The 22,941-nt window shown below is 43.7% G+C and overlaps 2 protein-coding genes across 2 annotated transcripts in view; one reads left to right on the top strand and one right to left on the bottom strand.

Annotated features, from left to right (window-relative positions):
* Nucleotides 1-435: 435 nt before the first annotated feature.
* SLC25A51 (solute carrier family 25 member 51) lies at nt 436-6,795 on the top strand. Its single transcript, XM_050912790.1, has 4 exons — nt 436-499; nt 1,589-1,706; nt 2,155-2,332; nt 5,648-6,795. The coding sequence occupies exons 1-4, from the start codon at nt 436-438 to the stop codon at nt 6,560-6,562; spliced, it is 1,275 nt and encodes a 424-aa protein (XP_050768747.1). The 3' UTR covers nt 6,563-6,795.
* Nucleotides 6,796-15,458: 8,663 nt separating this feature from the next.
* The window catches only part of DCAF10 (DDB1 and CUL4 associated factor 10), a 23,210-nt gene continuing 15,727 nt past the window's right edge, over nt 15,459-22,941 (bottom strand). The window contains exons 3-7 of the mRNA XM_050912789.1: nt 21,537-21,734; nt 20,895-21,097; nt 19,977-20,087; nt 18,664-18,809; nt 15,459-16,416 (exon numbers count right to left, since the gene is read on the bottom strand). Of these exons, the coding sequence (XP_050768746.1) occupies nt 16,048-16,416; nt 18,664-18,809; nt 19,977-20,087; nt 20,895-21,097; nt 21,537-21,734 (1,027 nt within the window). The 3' untranslated portion in view covers nt 15,459-16,047. The remainder of the gene's footprint in view (nt 16,417-18,663; nt 18,810-19,976; nt 20,088-20,894; nt 21,098-21,536; nt 21,735-22,941) is intronic.

Below are 22,941 nucleotides of genomic sequence, written 5' to 3'. Positions count from 1 at the left end.
CGACAGTCAGCGGGGCTTGGCAGCTCTGAGCCTCTCCCCTGACATGACATCCCCAGCCTGGGCATCACAATGCCATGGAAACTGGACACTGACACTGGAAGAGGGAGAGTTTTGAGCAGAACTTGGGGGGAAGACTTAGTCTCATACCCTTTCAAGCAGGCAAACAGCTCAGTATTTTCTCTTTGCTGTTCCTCTGCCTTTTGTAGGCTTATCATCATGGGTTAAATTGTAAAAAGCCTTACCATTAAACTTTGTGGTAGCAATACAAATACTAAATAAAAATGAGCCATTTGTACTTATTACCAAGCTACTAAAATTAATCAAACTCCACAACAACAAACCAATAAAACTACAGACTCTGTCAGTGCTTTGTATCTTCCAGCACCTCCCTTAGTGAGAGGCGATACTGACATCAAGCTCAGCCAAGAACAGAGGATGCCGCCTTTCTCAAAGGACACCAAGGAGGCCTCGTGGACTGCTTCACATCAGCCTCACAGCCGTCAGGGACCGAGCGCCCAAGTCCCCAGGAGCCTCGGAGCCACCCCAGCGCAGCGCCCGCAGGCAGCCTGGGATCGGACAGGTGTTCTGACGACATTCTGCCGTGGATAAACGCCTGCGGTCCTCTGCTCAGGACCACCCCTCCGAGACGCGGTACCTGATCCTAAAGCAGCTTCTCGCGTCCCTACAAACGGGGCTGCGGGGGTCGGCACAAACCCGGGGCAGCGCTGGCAGCCGGCAAGCTGGAGAAAGAAGAAACTGGAGCAGAAGTTCCACCGAGCCTCCCGCCGGCGGTGGACGGCCTCCGTCCGCCCGCGGCGGCTTTTCCCTGGCTCTCTCCCCGAGAGCTCCGCGGTTCCCGCAGCGGGGGGGAGCCCTGCCCAGGGCACCAGAGGCGCCGCCGCCGCCCCCGCCGGAGCTGCGGGCAGAGCCCGGCCCCGCCGCCCCCCGCCCTGCCGGACCTGGCGGCGCTCAGGGCTCGCGCGGGGCTGCCTGGGCGCGCTCCCGGGCTGGGCTGCGGCGCGGCGCCCTGCCCGGCGGGGCGGGGGGGCCGCGCGGAGGGGCCTCGCCCGGCGCTCCCGCCCCCTCCCCGGCGGGGCGCGGGGGACGCACGGGGCGCGGACCCAAACGAGACGCTGCAGCTTTTCCCGGCGCGGACGCCGAGGCACCGGGCAGCGCCGGCGGTAGGCGGCGCTCCAGCTCCGCGGCAGAGCCCCCAGCCCGCGCGGGGCCGTGCCGCCGCCGCCGCCGCCGCCGCTCGGGACCCCGCGCCCGCAGGCTGCACGGCCCGCCGCCCCCGAGGCTGGCGCTCACCTCCGCTCCACTCCGCCCCGCCGCGCCGGGACCCGCTGCGCCCCGAGCCGGACCCGCGCGGCACGCCGGCGGGCGGGGCTCGGGGCGGGGCTGCGGGGCGGGGCGGCCGCCCAGCCCCGCCGCCGGCTCGCGCGCGGGCCCCGCGCCGCTGCCTGATTGGCTGAGGCGGGGAGGGGGCAGGGCGCCACCGGCCTTCCCCTGGGTCACGTGAAGGGCGGTGCACCGGGTTTCGTCGCCCTTCCCTCACGCCCTCCGCTAGTGTCACCCCTTGCGTCAGCTGGCGTGGCTGCGTCACACGCCCGCGCGGGCACGGCGGAGGCCGCGGGGCCGGGCCGCCGGCGCAGGCTCCCATCCCATCCGCTCCCGCCCCGCCGCCGCCATGGCAACGGCCGCAGGTGCGTCCCGAGGCGGGGCTCGGCGGGGCTCGGCGGGGCTCGGCCCGGCTCTGCTCCGCGGGGCTCGGCTGGGCTCGGCGGGGCCCAGGCCAGCCCGGCCCGGCTCGCTCGCCGCGCAGGCGCGCCAGGGCGGGGGCGGGCGGGCGAGCGAGCGCGGTTCCGCCGGGAGCGGGCCGCAGCCGCCGCCCGGCGCTCCGCCGCGCCGCCGGCCTGACCTTGAGTGCGAGCCCGGCCCGCGGGCGCCCGCCCGCCCGCCTGCTGGGGCCGAGGGCCGCCGGGGAGCGGGGCAGCGCTCCAGGCCCCGGCCCGGGAGGACGCCGCGCTGCTGGCCGCGCCGCCGCCCGCGCGGGAGGGGCGGGTGTTTTCTCCCGCCGTCCCGGCACGGCCGCGGCCTCCCCGTTGGCGCCTTTGCCGCCTTCCTGACTCGTGCTTGGCGCTCTGCTTTCAGGTCGCCTGGTGCCGTGCCCCGGAGGGGCTGCGATCGCTCCCGAGCGTCCCCGGCACACCGGCGCCTTGGCCGGGCGGCCCTGCCAGCGTCGTCGGGAGCACTGAGGTCTCCTCAGCGGCACCAGAGCGGCGGGTTTGCCCGGGCAGCTGCACCGCGGGACCCCCGCGCCGAGAATGCAGTGAGTCTGGAAGCGTGCTGCGTGCTTCGGGAAGTGCTCGGTGTTTCCAGTGGGCCGGTGGTGGCGAGGAGCCGCGGGCTGGCGAGCCCCGAGTTGGTGGTCTGGTGTATGCTGTAGCGGGAGGTGATCGGCTGGAGAAACAAGTGAACGAATCCATAAACCTTCCGTGTTAACTGACACAGCTGCATGTCTTCATGATTTGGCTAATTGTTTAGAGTGAATATTTCTTGTAGTTGATGGCAAAAGAGTGCGAGTTTGTAGTATTACTCTGACTTAGTAATTGAACAAGCGTTCAGTTCCCAGAGTAATCTTGAACTGTGATTGGGCCAGGCGGACTTTCTAGGTAGCATGTTTGTTCCACAGCAGTCAGTATGACAGGAAACACTGCAATCTCGTACCAGTATTACAAACACAGAGATATAATGCAATATCAGATAGCAAATGTCCTTTTCTTTATTCTTTCCCTTGTGTTTTTCAGACCTAGTGGGTCACATGCCAGCATTTTGAAGGCCATGGTTGGTTAGGCAGGTAAATGGGTTGAAATCCTTCTTTAGAAGCACTAGATGTGCATACCACAAGATAGTGACAGTGGCAGGCACCTGACGTACAGACCTTGGATCAGGGAACATGATGTCAAAAAGGATCGCATGTGCCTCCTTGCTCAGAGAATTCTGAAATTGGCTCCTGGGCTGAGGATAAATGGGATTATACACAATGGCTGTGTATAAATGGGATCTTCCAGCAGCTTCAGGGGTTTGTATGTATAGGCAATGGCATTGATCCAAAACTTTTACTCTTTGTTGAGAACTGTTTGTTTTATGTTAAATTCTGACAAAGTGGTTGCTATGCTCTAGTACTTGTAGGTGGCACAGGCCTTACAATTTATGTCTGAAAGCAAGGGTTCTATCATAAACACTTCTGGGAGGACTTGCTGTGCCTGGCTCTTGCAAGTTCCCAACTCAGAAGCGTGACGACTTCCTGCTGCAGTCTTCAATGCTTTCCTACTGGACAGATCCAGCAGTTATGGCAAAAGGAGCATGTGGCTTCTGAAACTAAACTAGTGTCTCTCTCTCTTTTTTTTTTTTTTTTTAATTCATTTTATTGTATTTATTATGAGTTTCTTTTGAGGGGAAAAATATGTTTTAGCCACAGGCAGCTGTCACCCATATCAGTGGCTAGTTGTCGAAGGCCTTTTGAATCATCTCCTTAACAGTGTTGTCTCTGGTGGGACTCTTCCACACTGTGTTAGTTGAATTGGCATGACCCACTGTCCCCTGTCTAAGACTAGCATGTCTGCAGATCTGGCTTTTTCAGTACATGCAAGCAGAACTACAGTAATCTGAATAATACACTGAACTGGTGCATATAAAGTGGTGTATAAGCCATCTAATATGAATCCCTGTCTCTGACGTTACTTCTTGTATTGACAGAAATACTTCATCTTTGTAAATTATTTAGATGGCATTTTCACTTGCCAGACCTTAAAGGATTAAATAGCGTGTGACTGTAGGGGAAAAGCCAATCCAGGTATATTGTGTTTTGTTTTAAAAATAAATTGTGTACTTGGACAAAATAATCCGTCGGGTTGCTTTCAGCAATCGACCTTATTTCTGTATAGCCTCTGCCACGTATCCTTCACATAACAGCCTGTAGTGGCTGCACTTTGAGAAACAATTCCTCATGCCAAGCAGGGGTATTAGCCCCAAATACCTTTTTGAAATCATGGAAGTCTCATGCACGTTGCTGGCAGGGAGTATCTGAAGTTCACAGACCACCACCAGCCTCACTTGATTGTTACTGACTTAACTCAAGCTGTGCTGTAATGGAAGTTAGGATTCGGATCAGCTGCAAAAATAGCTTATTATAATTGTTGAATAAGTAATCCCATTTTAAATTATGAACAAGCATTGCCTGGTAATGATTACTTTAGTACTTTTCTGCTTTATTTGGTAGAACTGTCTCTGTTTACTTGTCCTTTAGGACCTCAGATCTAGCCTAGCTCAAGGTCTTAAACTTCTTGATGGAACATGAAAATCAAGTGTGGGTTCAAGATGCTCTCTTTCTGCAGATGACGCTGCAGGTTACTTAACTGGAACTTTCAAAAATTTTCAAAACTATGTTAGAAGTGTTCTTGTAGTTTAATTTAAGCCTGTGATTACAATTGTGTATTAGTTTTGGCTGGGATAGAGTTAATTTTCTTCATAGTAGCTTTTATGGGGCTATGTTTTGGATTTGTGATGAAAAAAGTGTTGGTAACACAGGGGTGTGTTAGCTATTGCTGAGCAGCGCTTACACGGCGCCAAGGGCTTTTCTGCTCCTCACCCTGCCCCACCAGCGAGCAGGCTGGGGTTGCACAAGGAGGTGGGAGAGGACACGGCTGGGACAGCTGACCCCAACTGACCAAAGAGATATTCCATACCTTATGATGTCTACTCAGCAATAAAACTAGGGGGGAGCTTGGTGGGAGGGCTGCTGCTCAGGGACTGGCTGGGCATCGGTCGGTTGGTGGTGAGCAAGTATTTTCATTTGCATCGCTTGCTTTTCTTGGATTTTATTTTCCTCTCTCTCTTTGTTGGCTTTTCCCCCCTACAAAGTATTTTTTTTAAATTTCTTTTTAATTATTAAACTGTTTTTATCTCAGCCCACAAGTTTCTTTCTCACTTTTACCCTTCCAATTCTCCCTGCCATCCCACTGGGGACGGGGGGAGAGTGAGTGAGTGGCTGTGTGGTGCTTAGCTGCTGGCCGGGTTAAACCATGACAAATTGTTATTTACATTATCTGGTTTTTTCTGCCACAGGGAAAGGCAGAGTGGAATGATCAGAATTTGTAATGCTACTGCATGTATTTTATTTATTTTTTATTTCTTTTTTTGTTCTCTCTTAGTTTTTAGACTCTCTTCTGTCCCCACCACCACTGTCCCAGTGATGTGTATTTTATTAGTGTGAGAGTAGACCTTTCACTGTTTGAATTCCTTGGCACAGTGAATGGGGAAATCTAATGTGTAAGCTTCCTCTTGTCAGCTGTAATGTAGCACTTGAGGAGTTCGTATCTCAATTTCCTTCCCAATTTATTTCTATTTTAATTTGAAAGCGTACAGAAAGGAAAAACTGCCGCTTTTTCAGGTCTCTGAGACACGAGTAGAAAACAGTGCAACATCCGTCTGATCTGGCATTTGTCGCTTTTCTCCTTCAAATTTTATGGGCTTTCCTTGGATGTAAGATAGCAGGTGCTGTTTGAATGATCCACTAATGTGAAAAAAGCTGCAGGGTCACCTGCAGCTCTGCTCATGTTTGTTCTTTTCTTTTTTAATGTAGGGAAGAAGAACTGAGGTATACTACAGTAAGAAAAACAGTATGATGGATTCAGAAGGTTCTGCCCCAACGAATTCAAAGGAATATCTAAGCAATGACGTAACGGCTACCTCTGGTAAACATTATCTTTGTGGCTACTGTGCGGCCTTCACAAATATAGCAGTCACTTTTCCCATCCAGAAGGTCCTCTTTCGACAGCAGTTGTATGGTTTGAAAACAAAGGATGCAGTACATCAGCTGCAGAAGGATGGAATTAGAAATCTTTATCGTGGCATCCTTCCTCCGTTAATGCAGAAAACGACAACGCTGGCTCTAATGTTCGGCTTGTATGAGGATTTCTCCTCCCTGCTCCATAGCCACACGAGTGCTCCTGAACTCCTCACTCGCAGCATGGCAGCAGTGCTTGCAGGGACCACAGAAGCTGTTCTTACACCTTTTGAGCGGGTTCAGACTTTGCTTCAGGACTACAAACACCATGATAAATTTACAAACACTTACCAGGCTTTCAAGGTACTGAAAGTCCATGGGATGAGAGAATATTATCGGGGATTGGTGCCTATTCTGCTCCGAAATGGACCCAGTAATGCACTCTTCTTTGGCCTACGGGGACCTATCAAACAGTGTCTGCCTGAAGCAACTTCTTACAGCACTCATTTGGTCAATGACTTTATCTGTGGAGGGCTGTTGGGTGCCATGCTGGGATTCTTGTTCTTCCCAGTGAATGTTGTAAAAACTCGCATGCAAGCTCAAATTGGTGGTGAATTTCAGTCCTTCTCAAAAGTCTTTGTGAAGATCTGGCTGGAACGTGATAGAAAACTGATCCACCTTTTCAGAGGAGCCCATCTGAATTACCATCGTTCTGTCCTGTCCTGGGGCATAATCAATGCAACCTACGAATTCTTGCTAAAGCTGTTGTGAATACCACTATCTTCCTTCGGCTCTTCTGTTCGTTTGGGTATTGGCACATATGATGTCGCTTAATCCCAGGGAACAGTGCCTGTGTAGTGTGAAAGGTAATTAGTCTTAGCCTTCAATATTTATGGGGTGAATGGTGATGCATCTAAACCTTGGTGCAATTAAGATGAACTTTTTAAAGTATTTTTGCTGGCAGGTGAGTGTACTCATAATGGAGCTACTAGACAAATACAAGGTTTAAAAAAAAAAAAAAAAAAAAAAAAGACTTCTATTAGTCCAGCATCTTATTTTGTATCACTCCCAAAATTTCTTAACACTCCGTGATGGAATGTGCTCCACTGTCCACATTATAGAACACGAAAATCAAGGAGGGGCTGATGAAAATTTATTCTCTTGCCTGATAAACTTCAACATCTCGATTTAAGAACTGCATTTTCAAATGTTTTAGGGTCCTAAAGTACTCCTTATTGTTTAAAGCTAAAAGGACAGATCCAGATGAGGATGACTGAAGTTTAGAACTTCAAGCTTAAACTAAGCCTACGCAAACACTTCTGCCAGCCGTTTTGATGCTTGGCTTTAAGATGAACATTTCATTCAGCAGTGTAAGACTGGTTACTGAATGTTTAACTTCAGTGTAAGCTGACTCCAGGTCAAAGTGGGATCTCTGTGTGCGTATGTACGTGTGCCTTCATGTGAAAAGGGAAAAGTGGAAGGAATGAAACAGCAAATTTACTAAAGCTTTAAAGTGTCCTTCCTTGTTAAAAAACCACCTACTTGTAAACATGGAGTTTGTTCTGCTTTTTTTTTTGTTTTGTTTTTTTTTTGCATCGCTGCTTTTTCTGTTGCTTACAACTATGGGGCCAGAAAGAAGATGGCCCTTTCTGTAATGCTCATGAAGTAGTTCAGCTTCCTGCAGCTGTGAAAGTAGTTCACAAACACAGCTCTTCTGTACTGAGGTATCTTGTCTTCTGCAAATTACTTCTCTTTCGTTTGGGCTATGGAATAATGGATCACAACAAGATATTTTTCCCTGAAACTTGGCGTTCTGCCTACTTGATGTGTACTCTTAACAGTTCTGTAAGACATAATTGTACAGCAGCACTGACAAGATGAGGTATCTGGGTATTACCCACTTCAGTGGAGGTCTGTAAGTGTAGCAGAGACAACAGCCAAAGATGACCTTAGAAGCAGCTAGGTGGGAAAGATACAGTGTTTGGAGACATGTTTAAGGACTTCTGTAGGTGAGTATTGAAAAAGACTTACAGAAATATGAAGTATTGTGTGTCTTACAGACTTGCAAGTTGAGAGATATAAGACTTCAGGCCTTAGAGAAAGGGACAGAAGAGCAAGCATGACCATAAACCAGGTGAGGGTCTTAACAAAAAAAGCATTTGATTCTCCTGGGTGCCTTTATTTTATGAAACTATATATGTAAAACAAAATATTTTGGATGATGGGGGGGCAGGAAAGCTTTCAGAAACTGGTGTGAATTGGTCTTTTCATAAGTTTTGGAGTGGCTATTACTTTTTTTAATTTCAGTTTTCCATTTGCTAAACTGTCCTCAAATACTGATTCTAATCAGTGTGTTATAATCATACTATAGTCCCTAGCTTCACAGTCAAAAATGGCCAGGCACAAGTGAGCATTCTTGTATCCGAATGTTGTGATTATCTGCATTTAAATAAAATGTTTACTGGATGTTTGTTGCTGGCAGAATCTGATTTTTACCAGTGTACTGTTTTTTGTAATCACTCCTTGATGGAATAAAAAAAATTGCATCCTCTTTTTCTGTGGAAGATATTATATACTTCTCTAATGTTGGGAAATCTGAAGTGTTGAGGGTAAGAGTTTAACATAAGCCTGCCACTAATTGGTGATTGGCATTCCTGTAGCAGAAAGAAAAAAGTGCAGTTCTGGTCTGTTGCTGTCTCTGCTTACATGGCACAGTTAGATGGAGTGCATCGTAGGTCTGTCATGACAGAACTATGCTGAAGTATCATCGTTGCTTTGCTTCATAATCACTGACAGTTTTATCACACAATCAAAGGAATTGTATGCTTAACTAATTACAGATGTTTTATGTGTAAGAGGACAGATACTCATAATCAGTGAAGAGAAGTGAGTTTTGGCACACAAGTTATTGTGAGAGGGAATATGTAGTTTACTAACCAGGATGTGTTGCCAGTCTGGGAAAAGAGCACAGAAGGAGTTGCGATGCTTCAACTAACAGGAAAACAAACAACTCTGTTCAGGCAAGTTTCAAGATCGTTTCCAGTCTTAACGAACTGCCTATAACCAGGCTGCCTCAAGTCCATACTTAATACAGTTGCAGTTTAAGAATACAAGTGATACTGGGCAAGGATCAGGAAAGAGGAGGTCTTCAAGCGCTAGCTAGCAGTGTTTCTCTGTGTTGTCTTGTGTGCAGGGCAGGGTTACTATAGGTAGTGTGAAGGAGAAAGTGTATTACAGAGAAGTGACCTTGGCCTGGGTTATCTTCACTGGCTGGTTAGCACACTTTTCCATGGGACAGCTCAGGAGTGGGATCCTCAGTCTTTTGTTGCCTTGTCTCATCACTGTGTTGGTACTAAACCAGGACATTGCCTAAACAGCTAGAGAGGCCAGGCCTCAGTTGCTGCCTTCTCTAAAAACATGCAGCTGGGACTTAGAGTGAAGTTTGACCAACCTCTAAAGCAGAATTTTAAAAATGATTGCTGGTGCCTTGGTTGCTTTTCTTGGTGGACTACAACAATCGCTTCCAGCTAAAGAAGGGAAGGGGAATTCCACCAACGATAACAGGAATACTGCTGAAAAACTAATAGAGCTAGACTTTGGGTAATAACTGCTTTGAGCAAAGGAGGGCAATATTGCAAAATACTGCTCTGTGTTTTTGAGGCATATTTCTATTCCGAAGACCTTGTATACCTGTTTTATGCTAATCAGGTAATCATTTGGCATGTTCTTAGCTGTGTGCGGGGGGGGGGGGGGGGGGGGGGGGGGGGCGGGAAGGGGAAGAACACAGGCTTTTGCATGGGAAAGTAAACTAATGTGAAGGCAACAGCTCTCAGCAGTTCTGAAATGACAGCGTGGCTGGAAAAGGCAAGAGGCTCCAGTAACAGCTATGAGAAATAAACATCACCTGTCAGTCAGGCTGTGATAGTCCAATTAGGTTTTTCTCATAGAAACTAATGCCAGCACATCATCTCTAACAACTAGGGAGACAGCTTTCCCCTCATTTATTATGCAAGGTGTAATGAGGGGGCAAGAGAAAGGCACAAGCACTGATAAGCCCAAACAGCATTTTTGCAGCATCAGGGTAGGTAAACTGGATATACCATATTATTTTAGGCAGGGTACAGACTGTTTACTGCTGCCTGCTCTGGTGCTCTGCATCAAACAGGGCTGTTTGTTTGTTGTATGGATAAGAGGTTCAGAGTCAAATTTTGACTCTCCTTATCTCATTTTCAGCAAAACTTGATGGAAAAGCACTGCAACTGGGTGTGTGACATACAAGGTTGAGAACTGCAGCAGCAGCTTAGTACTACCACCTTTACAGCGAAGCCAGGGCAACAAACTGTGCTCATTTCCTCAGCTGCTTAGCTTGTATTCCTTTGCCCCAACTCAAATCCACCTTCTGATTTAAACCCAGATGTCATGTTGCTCCTGCAAGGGTTGAGGCCCCATTTACAGGAAACACAGCAGGTAACCAAGTGACATGCACAACCAGTGCCCCCCATGCCCCACTGGTCCTGCATGGCACAGTGATACTCATCTGCTCCTCAGGTGATGCTGAGGCAGAATTCAGTTTTGTGCAGATGCTGTTTTCACTGTGCCTAATAGTAAGTGGCTTCACTGGAGCCCAAACCTTTGCAAGTGGAAGTGTAACAGGGCAGAGTGTCACTCTTGGCACAGGCAACCCATGACCGTCTGCCTCAGACACAGCTATCCATGGCAGAGCAGGCAGGATAATTTTCAGTTTCAGGCTGTTCCCTGTGGGCAGGTAGACTCCTTTAGCAAAATTTTACAAGAACAGCAATGCTGCCTTGAAGGGTTTGAACGAAAGGAGCTCTCTACCCCACAGGTACTGTCTCAGACAATGGAATGGTTGATTACACTTAGCTTGTAATTATATTAGCCCCAACATATGCCCTGCTTTCTAGGCTTCATGAGTGAGCTGCTGCTTCTCACAAGCATGCTTGACAGCAAGGACAGTAGCAAAGAAACCTGTGGAGGGAAAGAGACCTGTGTACAGAGGGTGTTTAGCTCTAAGCAGTGGGTTTTTTTCCTCTTAGTTGTAGGGAGTAGGCAAGAACCAGTGAGCATTACAGAACAGAGCTCAGTGTAAGATAAATACATTAAAATAGATTTTAATTCATTGAATTATTAAATGTTTAATTTATTATGCAAGCAAGAGAAACTGTCCACAAATAGTAAGTTACTGTACGGCTGTAAGTACAATATTTTCAGAGCAGTTCTGATACTTTCTATACTGTATTAAAAGGCTACAATTTTTACTACGAAATCTCAGGTATTTCAAAATATTCTACATGCACAATTTGTTCTTGTATTAAAAACCTTATACTTAACTGAAGATACTTAGTGCTTAAGAAAATGCACCTTTGACTAAGATCAGGAAATGAGAAGTTTCTTTTTCCTGCAGGACAAAAATATTATGGGCTGTTGACTTTTTCCTTTTACTCCCAACTTTTTAGAATCTTGTAAACCAGATTTTTTAAAAGCTGTCGTTTGACAAGTGTATTTCTTTTTTCTAAGAGTTCACATTTCATAGAGCAACAGACCCATGTTTTACGGTATCAGGACCTTCTCCACATCAGTGTTACCCAAATTAAAAAAAAACCACCAACAACAAACAAACAAAAAAATCCCACCAAAATCAACCAACCCCACCCCCCAAAACCCCAGAAAAACCTGATGTGTACATTCTAATTCTGATAGTAGGCAATCAAACTGTCCTTACCAAGACTCCAAGAGTGCAAACAAACGTGTGTGTCTGTCTGTATCACTGTGCTTTTCTTCCTATCCCCAACAGTTCTGTTTGGAGGTTACATTTTTCCCTGAACTACCTATGTTTGACAAGTGGACTAATGCCCCGTGGCTGTATATATACTGAAATACACACACCCCCACACCTCATACAGAGAAAGCACATACACATGAATGTCACTGTATAGTCCCATTAATAGTTTCTCTCCCCCTCCCCACAAATGTCTAGCAGTGCTGCAGTGATTTAAAGACTGACTTCTAATGAAATACTCAGAAAATGCATTTACTCCCACAACATAGTCACTGGACTATTACAAAAGGATTACTAGCTTCAAACACTAGTTTGGTTCCTGTAGATGCTGCTATACGCTGACATTCCTATAGAGATCTTAATTATGCAGTTTATCTGCTTCTGCTGATCAGCCATGCTGTGAATGGAGGAATTCTTTTACTACAGAAGTTAATGAATATGAAACCATGCATTTAAAAAACATACTGCATGCTTTACAGAGACGTCTATCTTCAGTAGAAATACTGTAAAATTTATCAAGTGATGTAACACTTGAGTGGTCGAAAGTAGACCAGTTTAAAGAAACCTCTGGTATAAGCCACTACCATACTTCGCTGTTAGTGCAGTCTTTCATCTACCATTTGAAACATTTTCTTATATTTGTTTCAGACAGTTTTAGATAGTTCTGGAAGGTTAAGAATTCATCTTTTGAAACATAACAGTAAGATAAACCTTTTTTTTACACTGTCTAGAAATAATCCAAAGCTCACCAACAAATTACTTCATTAATTCAATAAGGCAAGGTAATATTCAGAAAGACAACTGAAAATCACTCCTTCCACCAAGATGCAACTGCAAGGCATATCAGTTATAAACAACTGATTAGTGTTTCAAGAAGTGTTACATGAACTTCATAGGTAAAATAGATTAACTTTCATTGAAAATTTCCAAGTATTGCTGAAAAGGAGTAATCAAATGATCAAAATCTAAGATTACCTACTTATTCTAATTGGAACTTATTACAAATGTAATCAGAAGAACTAAGTAACATTTCTATAGCATACATAGACAGAATCCATCTTAATATGCATCTGCTGGACATGCTACAAAAGCATCAATGTCGTCATCAAACCCCTTAACCAGGTCAACTTTTAGCATCAGTCCTACACTCCTGCTCACTGGCCCTGGTTTCCAGAGCAGGGCAGGGCTGGTCAACCCACCACTCTTGGTGCTGTGCATTGCAGGTAGTATCTAGATGGGATGACGTGTCAGTTTGGAGTAACAGTTCTTTACACAGAAATGTTAGTGTCCAATGTTTCAGCACAATACTTTTGTAAAAAACAGCATATCATGAGGTAGAATTAAAAAAGTAACACTCTCTGCATATTAACAGGCATAGAATTAAAGTCACAAGCAACCTACCAGTTCAAGGAATTTCTCATAGGAAAAACCAAAACCAGCCATGAAAACAAATAAACAAACAAACAAACAGACCCAAGAACTGCTTTGATTTCATGGGTGCTTCTTGACCTCCAAAACGAACACAGTTCAAGCCTGTGAGAACAGTAAGATTTCTTCAGAATGTTACCTGTAGTCCCTTTAATGATGTTTACTAAAACATTAAGAAGATGAGAAAACAGCAGCCTAGAAGTGGGCAGAGCAAGAGCTGAGGGAAAACGCCATCATGGTCCAGTGCAGGGACAGAGGGGAGAACCTGTTTCTTTATTACTAACAGGCCAGAACTTTTAATGGAGAGGAGTGCAGAGAAATGCAAGTGTTCATACAGTCACACTGCATTCTCTTTCAAAATACTTCACAAACAGGAAACTTTGCACTTCCACTGGACTAATGTCAAGAACACAGTATCCAGAAGTTTTGACACACACTGCTACTAGGTTTTTTTTCTGTTCATTTCCTCCTCTCCCCCCCCTCCACGCCCCCCCCCCCAAACAGCTTAGCTCTTCCTTTACATAAAAATCTTGTATTCCACAACTGTCCTCAAGTTTTCTGCACACTTCACTTCCATTGCTTGAAGTCACAGATGAGGTAAGACCCCCTGAACTGTTTCTAACAAGCCAACAGATCCAAGCTGCCCCACATGTAGGTTCAGGTTCACAGGCTGTTACACGCAGGCAAAAGCAGCTGGGTGCCAATGGAAGTGATGTATTTGTAACTGGTCTTGGATACACTTGCATATTTTATTCATTCAGTCACTAGGCCCCATTTTTCATGGCTTGGCCAATTAACTTAAAGTGAAAAAATACCTTTTTATGAATTGTGTTCCTTGCACACAGTTCCAAAAGCATTCAAAAGATACAAGTGTTTGAACTTAAAGAGTCAGTGTTTTAAAAAACAGGGCATCTCTCTTCATTTATGATTTCATCAGTCTACTTTCAAGTTCAAGACAACAGTTTCAGGAACAAGAGTTCATCACAAGATATGCTATGGAACATTTCAACCTCTGAGTCGCTATCTGAGAAGACTATGGGCATTTATTTGCATTCTAAGTTAACTGAGTATATTTACTTGAAAAATTAATTCTTCCTCCTCCAGCTGGGAGGATATTCTACTGAGACACCATCACCAAATAATTCTGTTAAAAACCCATGAGAACAGAAAGTTTAGGACTTCTACCAAACAGTAGGAATTCTGTCATATGCGCATACTTGACTACCTGAATGTAGTCCTTTAGCAGTCAGTTGCTAGAGATTATGAAAACCCAATGCAGAAGTAATTAACTAGTCCTCAAATAACTAATACTGAAGGCTTTGTATTACTAGAGAAATTCTCCAAAAGAGGCAATTTAAGATTTTTTTTCTTATAATGCAGAGGAGTGTTAAGTTTCAGTGAATTCTCTGGGTGTTGGTGGAGAAGGTTATCTACACAAATTCAAAACTACGAGAGGATCGTCAGGCTTATGTATTTCCAGCTATCTCATCTTCATAGATGTCGTCTTTTTCCCCAAACACGTATTTTGCAAAAGGCTTTATAAGAGTCAACTTTTAAAAAGCATGCTCTGTTGAGCCAGAGATAGTGAATCTGAACACCAAAATACGACAATCCTTTTTAGGTAAAGTTTCCTGCTGAATTGAGTTTGAGATTGGTCAGCAAAACCTTAGTGAAATACTAAAAAAAAAAAAAGATCTTGGAACGTGTAAGTGATGAGAGTATTATAAACTGATATGGTTTATATGTATAATATAAACGGATTATTATATATGAGACTGAAGTAACTGTGCATTTACACGGTTAGCTATATTAACTTGAGGGGTAAAACTTAGCATTCATACTTAATATGTGATTTAATGGTGAACATTAACGTTTTTCACATCTTACGATAAGCCCGGTTAAATCCAAATAGATCTTGCTGTAGACAGGCATGCTTATAATCCGTTCCCAAACTGACAGGACATGTGAAGAAATGCTTATCTGGTGATACTACGGACAAGTCCTAGACGAATTCCTCTCACAGCAATGGTGCAGACGATGTGTGGAAGAACAGTCAGGTGGGAAATAGCCTCTACATCAGCAGAAAATTCTGCAGTGTTAAGTTTCAAACATGGGATGAAGATTTATGTTACCGATGTGGAAAGCTCCCTACAACAGAAACCCTGGCGGCTGAGGAGTCGAAGTTGCCCAAGAGAGGCCAACCAAGGACACTCCCGTTGTACGAAACATCCAAACAGTTCATCTGCAGTGGTTACAGGGCAGGGTCTTCACCCATTCAACTCCTGCTTCCCTGCCCCAGTCTTTTCCTACTAAATTCTCTGAGGAACAAATGCAGCTAAATCTCCATCCAGAACCTCTTCCTTCTGGCAATAAACACAATATATGCAATCACAGAAAACCAAATGTTTTAACTGCAGCAAAACATTGCAGAAAGTCAACTCATTTTTCTAGCCAATCACAAACTACCAAATTAATACATAAATGAAAATAAAATTTTCTTTTTGTGACAGTAACTAATTGTGTTAGTTTCATAGAAAAGCAGCTCATTATCTCATAATCACCGTATAGTAGTTTCAGCAACAGAAAAGGCCAAGGAAGTGTACGTGACAAAGTCCAGCTCCTTTGGAACAAGGTTGTCGTTGTACCCGGGGAGCCTGGGCAAGTTTTGGCTGAACTGCTACCCTTGCCCCCTCTACATTTGTTTCAACTAGCCCACTTCAAGTTGCACTGAAGGAAATTATCAACAAGTATTATGGTACAAACAAACCAGAACAATGACTCAATGGCACAGGATCAGCAGGAGCAGAGGTCTGCTTGGAAGGCTGAAAACACAGCGCATAGAAGCAGACTTGTGAATGCAGTATGAGAACGCATACAGTGCTGGGCTGGAAACTCGTTCCACTGTTGTGTTCAGAGATCATAGCAACTATGATCTTATCTGGATTTAGAGATTTCAGAAAGAACATACTTCAACTCAACTGAAGTAAAAACCACAAACATCTGAAGGTCCTGTTGATGCAAAATGTGCCTAGAACTTTGGCTGATACAGAGAAACACGTCCACTAAGGCACCCCGAGGCAATCTGACAGTGTGTTGGAGAAAACTTGGTTGTCAGTACCACATCATTGTGAGAGTAGAGGGAACGGATTTCTTTCAGGGGACTGGCTTCTTTGGGCAAACAGTCGACAAGTTCACTGCAGTGTGCATCAAACCCCAACAAGCGGATCCCAAAGCCATGCGGGGATGAAATCATCCGGCCATCGGGACTGAAACAAAGTTCTTTGATGTAACCCCGGCCCACATTGGCTTCTTCAATGCAATGAGTCAATCGCAGGGAACAACGAGGCGAGACGGGGCGCACAGGGGCTCCTTCCTGGAATTCATAGACACAAGTCCACTAAAGGGAGAGGTAGAGAAAGGAACATTGGAAAAAAAGTAAAGCATTGCAAATACTCATTCCCTCCCACTGCATGTTAAGTGAGTAACACAGGAATGACCAATGCTATTGCTTATCTACACTTCGATAAGCATCTAATATGAAACACTGAAGACAGACCAGTTCCTTGGCATCTCCTCCTCTTTGAACTGTCTAAGCAAAACATCTGTCTAGCATCAAACCTGCTTTTTTAATTAAATGGATGCTATATATAATCTTTTAAATCTAGTTTTTATATGGAAAGACCAAAGCATAATCCTTTGCCCAGGCATCTGCTCTAATTAGTAAACACTTAAATGAAATCTACAATAAAGTAGAACTCAGCCTACTGTAATTTACAACTGACCATTGGCATTTTGTGCCCTTAACTTCAAAAGGAAAGAAATTTTGAAACAAGAGGGAAATGGATTTTTGAAGGAATGTTATGAACAGCTCTACAGTTATGAGACAGCCAGGGATTTTAATGTGTAATCTAATTATCTAATCTCAAACCAAATGCAAAAACAGCTCTATGAAAAAGTTTATATCATGTTGAAAGATTCAATTTCATCCACAAGACAAAAGAAGTGTTCTTAGTTCTGTTCCATGTATTCTACTGAAATAAACACAAAGGGAACAATACTAATGAATATTAATAGAAGAGAGTAAGGCAGATACTAGGACTACGGGAAATTATAACTAGGTCAATCGTCAGTATCAACTAATCCAATACAATATTTGCATTTTCAAAAAATTCTGTGTTGGATAGCGGTCTGATTATAAGTTTACAGAACCAGCATTAAAATTTATCAGAAATCTGCTAAGCTTCCATTCAGTCCTCTACACATCTGTAAGAGGTTACCATTACAAAGAGTGGCTTTCTTAAAAAAAAAAAACCCAAACAAATAAATTAAAAAAAAACAAACAAAAAAACCCCAAACAAACCCAAAACCAAACTAACCCCAATTGACATCAGCTATCAAATTAACTAAACTGTTTATTATTGCTCAAGTATTCAAAGAATTCTTTGTGGTTTTGGAAAACAAATATAAAACCTCTGTGTCTTCAAAACAGAGTGGTCTGCACAACTGTCACAGCACTAATTTTGAAATAACCCTAGGAAAAAAAAGGTGTTTGCAAGAAGACCATCTGGTAGAATCCAGGTGTTCTGAAGGCTCTGGCTGGGCTTCAAGTTACAAGTGAACTTGAGTTAACCTGTAAGTTACTTCTTCAAAAGCAGGTGCTCTGCAGGCTCTTGCTTTTTGTATATAGTCCATGAAGAAGTTTTTTCATTATTTCTGAGGGCATTACAGACTGCTTGTTTGTCTTAAAACAGGGTCCCAGTGCAATATAGAAGCTATTATGTGACACTTCACAAACAGAATCTGGGGAAACATAATCCAACACTGACCTTAAAGTCTGCCATTACATCTTTAAAGCAGTATTTAGGGAAGTGAAATCTGCAAGTTGCAGATGAGCTGTAGCTGGTCTTATGACTTTGTACTTCAAGTAAAGGCTTGAAATGGATTCTGCCAGGAAGATCATTGATACTCCCTTTATACTTAAATTGCAGAGTTTTAGGATGAGAGTTGAGACCAAGGCACTTTGACATTACATAAACATCACTGGAGTTAATCATATTCAGACCTATGGTGTGGCAGTTTTAAGTAGATGCAGAAAGATGCCATGAGGATTTTTAACAGCAGTGTAGGAGCAGCCTCTGGAAAGCATTCATCAGCACAGCAGGAGCACTTCATCCTTGGAGCACCAGTGGAGGTAGAAAACATTCCAAAGGCACTTGAGGAATTCAGAGGAGCTTCTCTGCTCAACTTAAACCATGTTCACCAGTACACAACTCTCTAATCCTCTGGCTTTTCCAAGGTCACACCTCCTATATTTTGGCAGGTACGTATTTTTAAGTCATGTATTTGGCAGCACAACTACTGTTTCAAAAGTTTTAACAGAGCCATGAACTATAAAATGTATTCTGTGAAAGACCTGGGCAACAGGAGTACTGAATGCAGGATACAAAGTTGTATGAGGTCATTAAAAAAAAAAAAAAAAAAAAGAATTTCATAATCTTGGTGTAAAATTAATGCATTTGTAAGCAGAAATAACTAATTTATTCAAATGCAAATTTACCCCCAAACAAGGAAATTTCAATATAGTTGTATGATTGATACATCTTAACGTATTTTAAAAAAAAAAAAAAAAAAAAAATTGTTTTACCTCCTGGTCATCTGTATTACTTGAGCACCGAAGAAGTGTAGCCCACCCTTTTGGATGTAGCTGTAGTGATGTAATGCAATTGCCTCGATCTCTTTCTCCAGGAACCTCTGGTGTTAAGACCTCCAAACTATTTCTAGGTGATCCACCTAGAAGGGGAAGTCAACTGTAAGTCTCAATGAAGTCTATACATTGATCTTCACCTCTCTCATCAGTCTACTGCTGAAACTAGGTCAATCATGTGACACGTCTGACTGCGAGAAAAGACCGCACCTTTATGAAAGGATAAATCAAAAGAGAGGTTATATGAACAACTGAAGCTAATACCAATGGGCTCAGTCCTGATTTCAAATAGCTGCTTTTTTGAAATTTGCCTTCCAACACCTGCATTAAATCACTTCACACTGTGAACTAAGTCAGAGTTAACTTTCCACTCATACGCTCTTCATTATCATTAAAACAAAGTCTAAAGAGTGGGGTTTTTGTAAGGACTACTGGTTCTCAAACTTGTATGATGTCCTTTCCAAATTCCTTCCAAAGTCTGCTCAGCTGTATGCAGCTTGCCTCCCCTCTCCCCCTCACCGCTAGAAAGCTTTTAACAGGTAAATCATGCCCTGGCATCCAGATAAGCCTCCTCCTTTCATAAGTATGTTTGAGGATCTCACAACCATGGGTAGTTAAAACTTAACATTATACTTACTTTAAATTGCATGTGATTCACAAAGTATTTACCAATTTGCCAAGTTCACGCTTGCTCTCTGAAAGTGTATCCTAGATTCAGAGGAAGCCTGCTAATTACAGGATCATCAGTTTTCATAGCTCTGTAGTTAGGTAGGACTTGGTTTGCAATCAGAACTTCACAAAACACTCTGTGCACATTTAAGACCTGTTTGCATACTCTTTTTCCACGCTGTTGACTCCTCATGGAGAAACTACAGATACATATTCCCATCATTAAGGAAAACAAAAAGCAAAACATAGCTATGTTCTGCTCTGTTTTTTTTCCCCTAAAGGTCATTCACACAAACTTTGTTCGAGGAAACAGCACAAGGAAAAGGGAGCACCTCTCCGTAACTACAATAATGTACTAATATAAAATAAAGATCTTGTTGCTGTTATCAGATTTCTTGGAAAAAAACTGATTAGATCCCCAGACTTTGGTGTGCAATGGTATTTTATTAGTTTAACAGAAGTCACAGCAACACTATTCTTTTAAAAGTTACAGAGACACAGTTTTTCACTATTATACTCTGGCCTTTTCTGGATACAATGAGTCAAAGTCCATGAGTTTTTATTTTTTAAAAATCTTTTCCTACCTTCTCGCTGGGAGGACCGTGACATGTGTTTCTCAGATAGTGGACCTGAATCATTCTGGTGACACGGTGAACCAACAGCTCGAGGACCAGACGAACCTGATGACGTTATGTCTGCAAACAGCATCAGCCATGTGAACGTAACAGCTAAGCACAGCCCACTTACTAGGCATGTCCCTCACAACCCTCCTTAGAAATGTTAAGTAAAGGGTAAGGCATCTTGTTAAGAAAACACTTTTTAAAGCTCAGTTTATAGCCTAGAAGTACCATTCTGTTTGTGCCTCATACAAATAAACTGCCAGCACAACAAACTCTGCTGGGAATAAGAGGCAAGCTGCATTCCTTCCTTCTTATCCACTGTCACTACTAGAAGCTGGGGTATGAATTTTTCCCCCGGCCACTCCCTTTATATCCTGACACCCCAAATGGCAGTTTTTGTCAGTATTTTGCTCTGTTACTGCCACAAAGCAGGAGGAAGCAAGCCGTGATATTTCAGAGCATGCAATTCTTCCAGGCCTGCTGTCAAGACCAACCACACCACTACACAACAGTCATTAGTAGTTGCGGGAGCTCAGTCGGCCCACTCAACATGGGTTAAGTTTCTTTTATTACAGGACCAAGGGCAGTAGATAAATAAAGCCAGAGGCTGCCAGCTCAAGGTGACAAAATTCCACAGGCACTATATCCTGTAGTGCTGAAGTCTTGATACCAAAAATCACCCTAGGCACTTTACCCAAGTCAGAACATACCACTCAACGGTACAGATCTGTGTGACCCCTGAACAACAGAGTAGCTACCGTGCCAAACAGTTCCTTGGCAGAATCCTTCTGACTCTACCTCTGCCTTCTTTTGCTAGCTAAGAGTATTCCATAAAACACCGCTAACACAGAAGGTGCCACAGACTTCTCCACAAGCATTCACCTGAACTTGATGTAGTCCTCCTAGCTCTTAAAATTGGGTAGCTGCCAACCTCTAAAGATTTGTTTAGGTCAAGGTCATGCAAAATCAGAAGATATCCAGAGGAGGTTGAGATCAACATCTTGGAACAGTCTGGCGTCAGCCTCATTCGCATAAGAAAACGGGTGTGAAAAAACTTCTTGTGAGGACATCCATCTTCTGTGCACCTGGACAGCGAAAAAATCACAAGAAATGGCTGCAATTAGCTTTGACTCAAGTCCCTAATAATGTCCAGAAAAGTCCCAAGATGTGCTAAGCATCGTTGTTCATCCTAAAACATGTTTTGAGTACTGTCTTTATCCTACTTAAATCAGATTTTAATGAAATGGCAGAAGTCACATTTTCATACTACCACAACAATGAAGACAGAACTTTTTCAAAAAGTAAGAACTACATTTTGGCATATCAGCAAGAAAAGCTCTCTTTTTAGCTACTGGACTATTACCATATAAAGGTGATGCAAGATCTTGATAAGGGCTATAAACTAATGACAGTATATAAGAATGCATTGTAGCACCATTCAAGGAAGGAGGTTTTCCGTCTTGTACAGAAGAACCCTATCCTTGTGTGTTCTAGAAACGTAACAGCACGAACACAGCCACATACCTGTTTGTGTCCCAGATGATCACATTTCCATCAAACCCTGACGTTACTAGTAATCTCGTATTGGTATCGTACTCTATGTTTTTAACCCAGCTGGTGTGACCATGCAAAGTGCACACTTTTGTGTTCAGCTTTCTCAAATCCCAAAGTGCTATTGTAGTGTCATCAGAACAAGTCGCAAACAGTCGATTATCTAGAAACCTGAAAATGGGAAAGAAATACTGTGTGCCTTTTCTAATTTAAATATTCTTAAGCAGGAATTTAAGCTAACACAGAAATAGAGTGGCCACACAAAAAAATTAACATACAGCAGAATATTTGCCAACAAAACAGTTCCATTAAAAAACAGTACTGTTGGGATATGAACCAGTAGTTCATCTGTAGTAGCAAACTAGCAAACCTGCAGAAGCACAGCAGAACTTTTTTTGGTTTTTTTGTGGATTTGTTTGTTTGTTTGAATAAATCACTTAAAGATCACACAACCACCAAACCAACACTGGAACAAATTCTCACACAGAATCCCTGTGGTAACTGAATCAGTTACCCATCTGGACAATACTCAGCTTTAAACTTATGAAGTCTTTGTAAGACACAAACATCCTGGTCAGCTTTTAGACCACTGGCAAGCTACTCCCATTGACTGGTTTGGCAGGCCCTGCAACAGAGGTTTACTAGCCTAGATTGTTTGTAATTTATGCCTTTCACCTTCCCCATTTTTGCCAGATCCTTTCACTACTACGGCCCAGCAGCACCAGAAGACACAACAATTCTATCTTCTTTTCAGACTACACAAGATCCTATCAGCTCGTAATTAATTAAATCCATGCTCTTCTTTACTCTCTTCATTTTTACCCACATATCCACCCTCATTCTTCCCCTACTATTCTGTAAATCTTCCCCTCTCCCCCACCACAGACATAAGCTGCCTGCACTCAAATGAGGTCTTTAAAATAAAGATCACCTTTTGTTATTCCTGCTGGAAGCCTCCTACTGCTTTTAAACCTTGCTGCTCTGTACGGCACACATCCCGCTAGCTTAGCCAAAACACATGGTGTCCAAGCCTCCTTTAGCTAATGCCTGAACACCCACCCCTCCGCAAGGCCTGACACTGTTCTGTACCACACAAGGTCACTCAGTATCCGATGTAGTCAGTCCTGACTGTCATGGTTTAGGCCCAGCCAGCAACAAAGCACCATGCAGCCACTCACTCCTCCCCCCTTGGTGGGATGGGGAGGAGAAAACACAACAAAAAGGCTCATGAGTCAAGACAAGGACAGGGAGGGATCACTCACCAATTACGGTCACAGGCAAAACAGACTCAGCTTGGGGAAAAATAATTCAATTTAATTTGTTACCAATCAAATCAGAGTAGGATAATGAGAAATAGAACCATATCTTAAAAACACAC

The sequence above is a fragment of the Gymnogyps californianus genome, chromosome Z (genome assembly GCF_018139145.2).
Source record: "Gymnogyps californianus isolate 813 chromosome Z, ASM1813914v2, whole genome shotgun sequence".
NCBI lineage: Eukaryota > Metazoa > Chordata > Aves > Accipitriformes > Cathartidae > Gymnogyps > Gymnogyps californianus.
The sequence above is the reverse complement of the archived record's forward strand: the minus strand, read 5'-3'. Positions and strand labels throughout refer to the sequence as shown.

Coding starts and splice junctions, on each gene's coding strand:
- SLC25A51 (XM_050912790.1), top strand. CDS start 436: ATGCCGCCTTTCTCAAAGGACACCAAGGAGGCCTCGTGGACTGCTTCA. Junction 500..1,588: donor TTCACATCAGCCTCACAGCC/GTCAGGGACCGA, acceptor CCCTTGCGTCAG/CTGGCGTGGCTGCGTCACAC. Junction 1,707..2,154: donor CGCCATGGCAACGGCCGCAG/GTGCGTCCCGAG, acceptor CTCTGCTTTCAG/GTCGCCTGGTGCCGTGCCCC.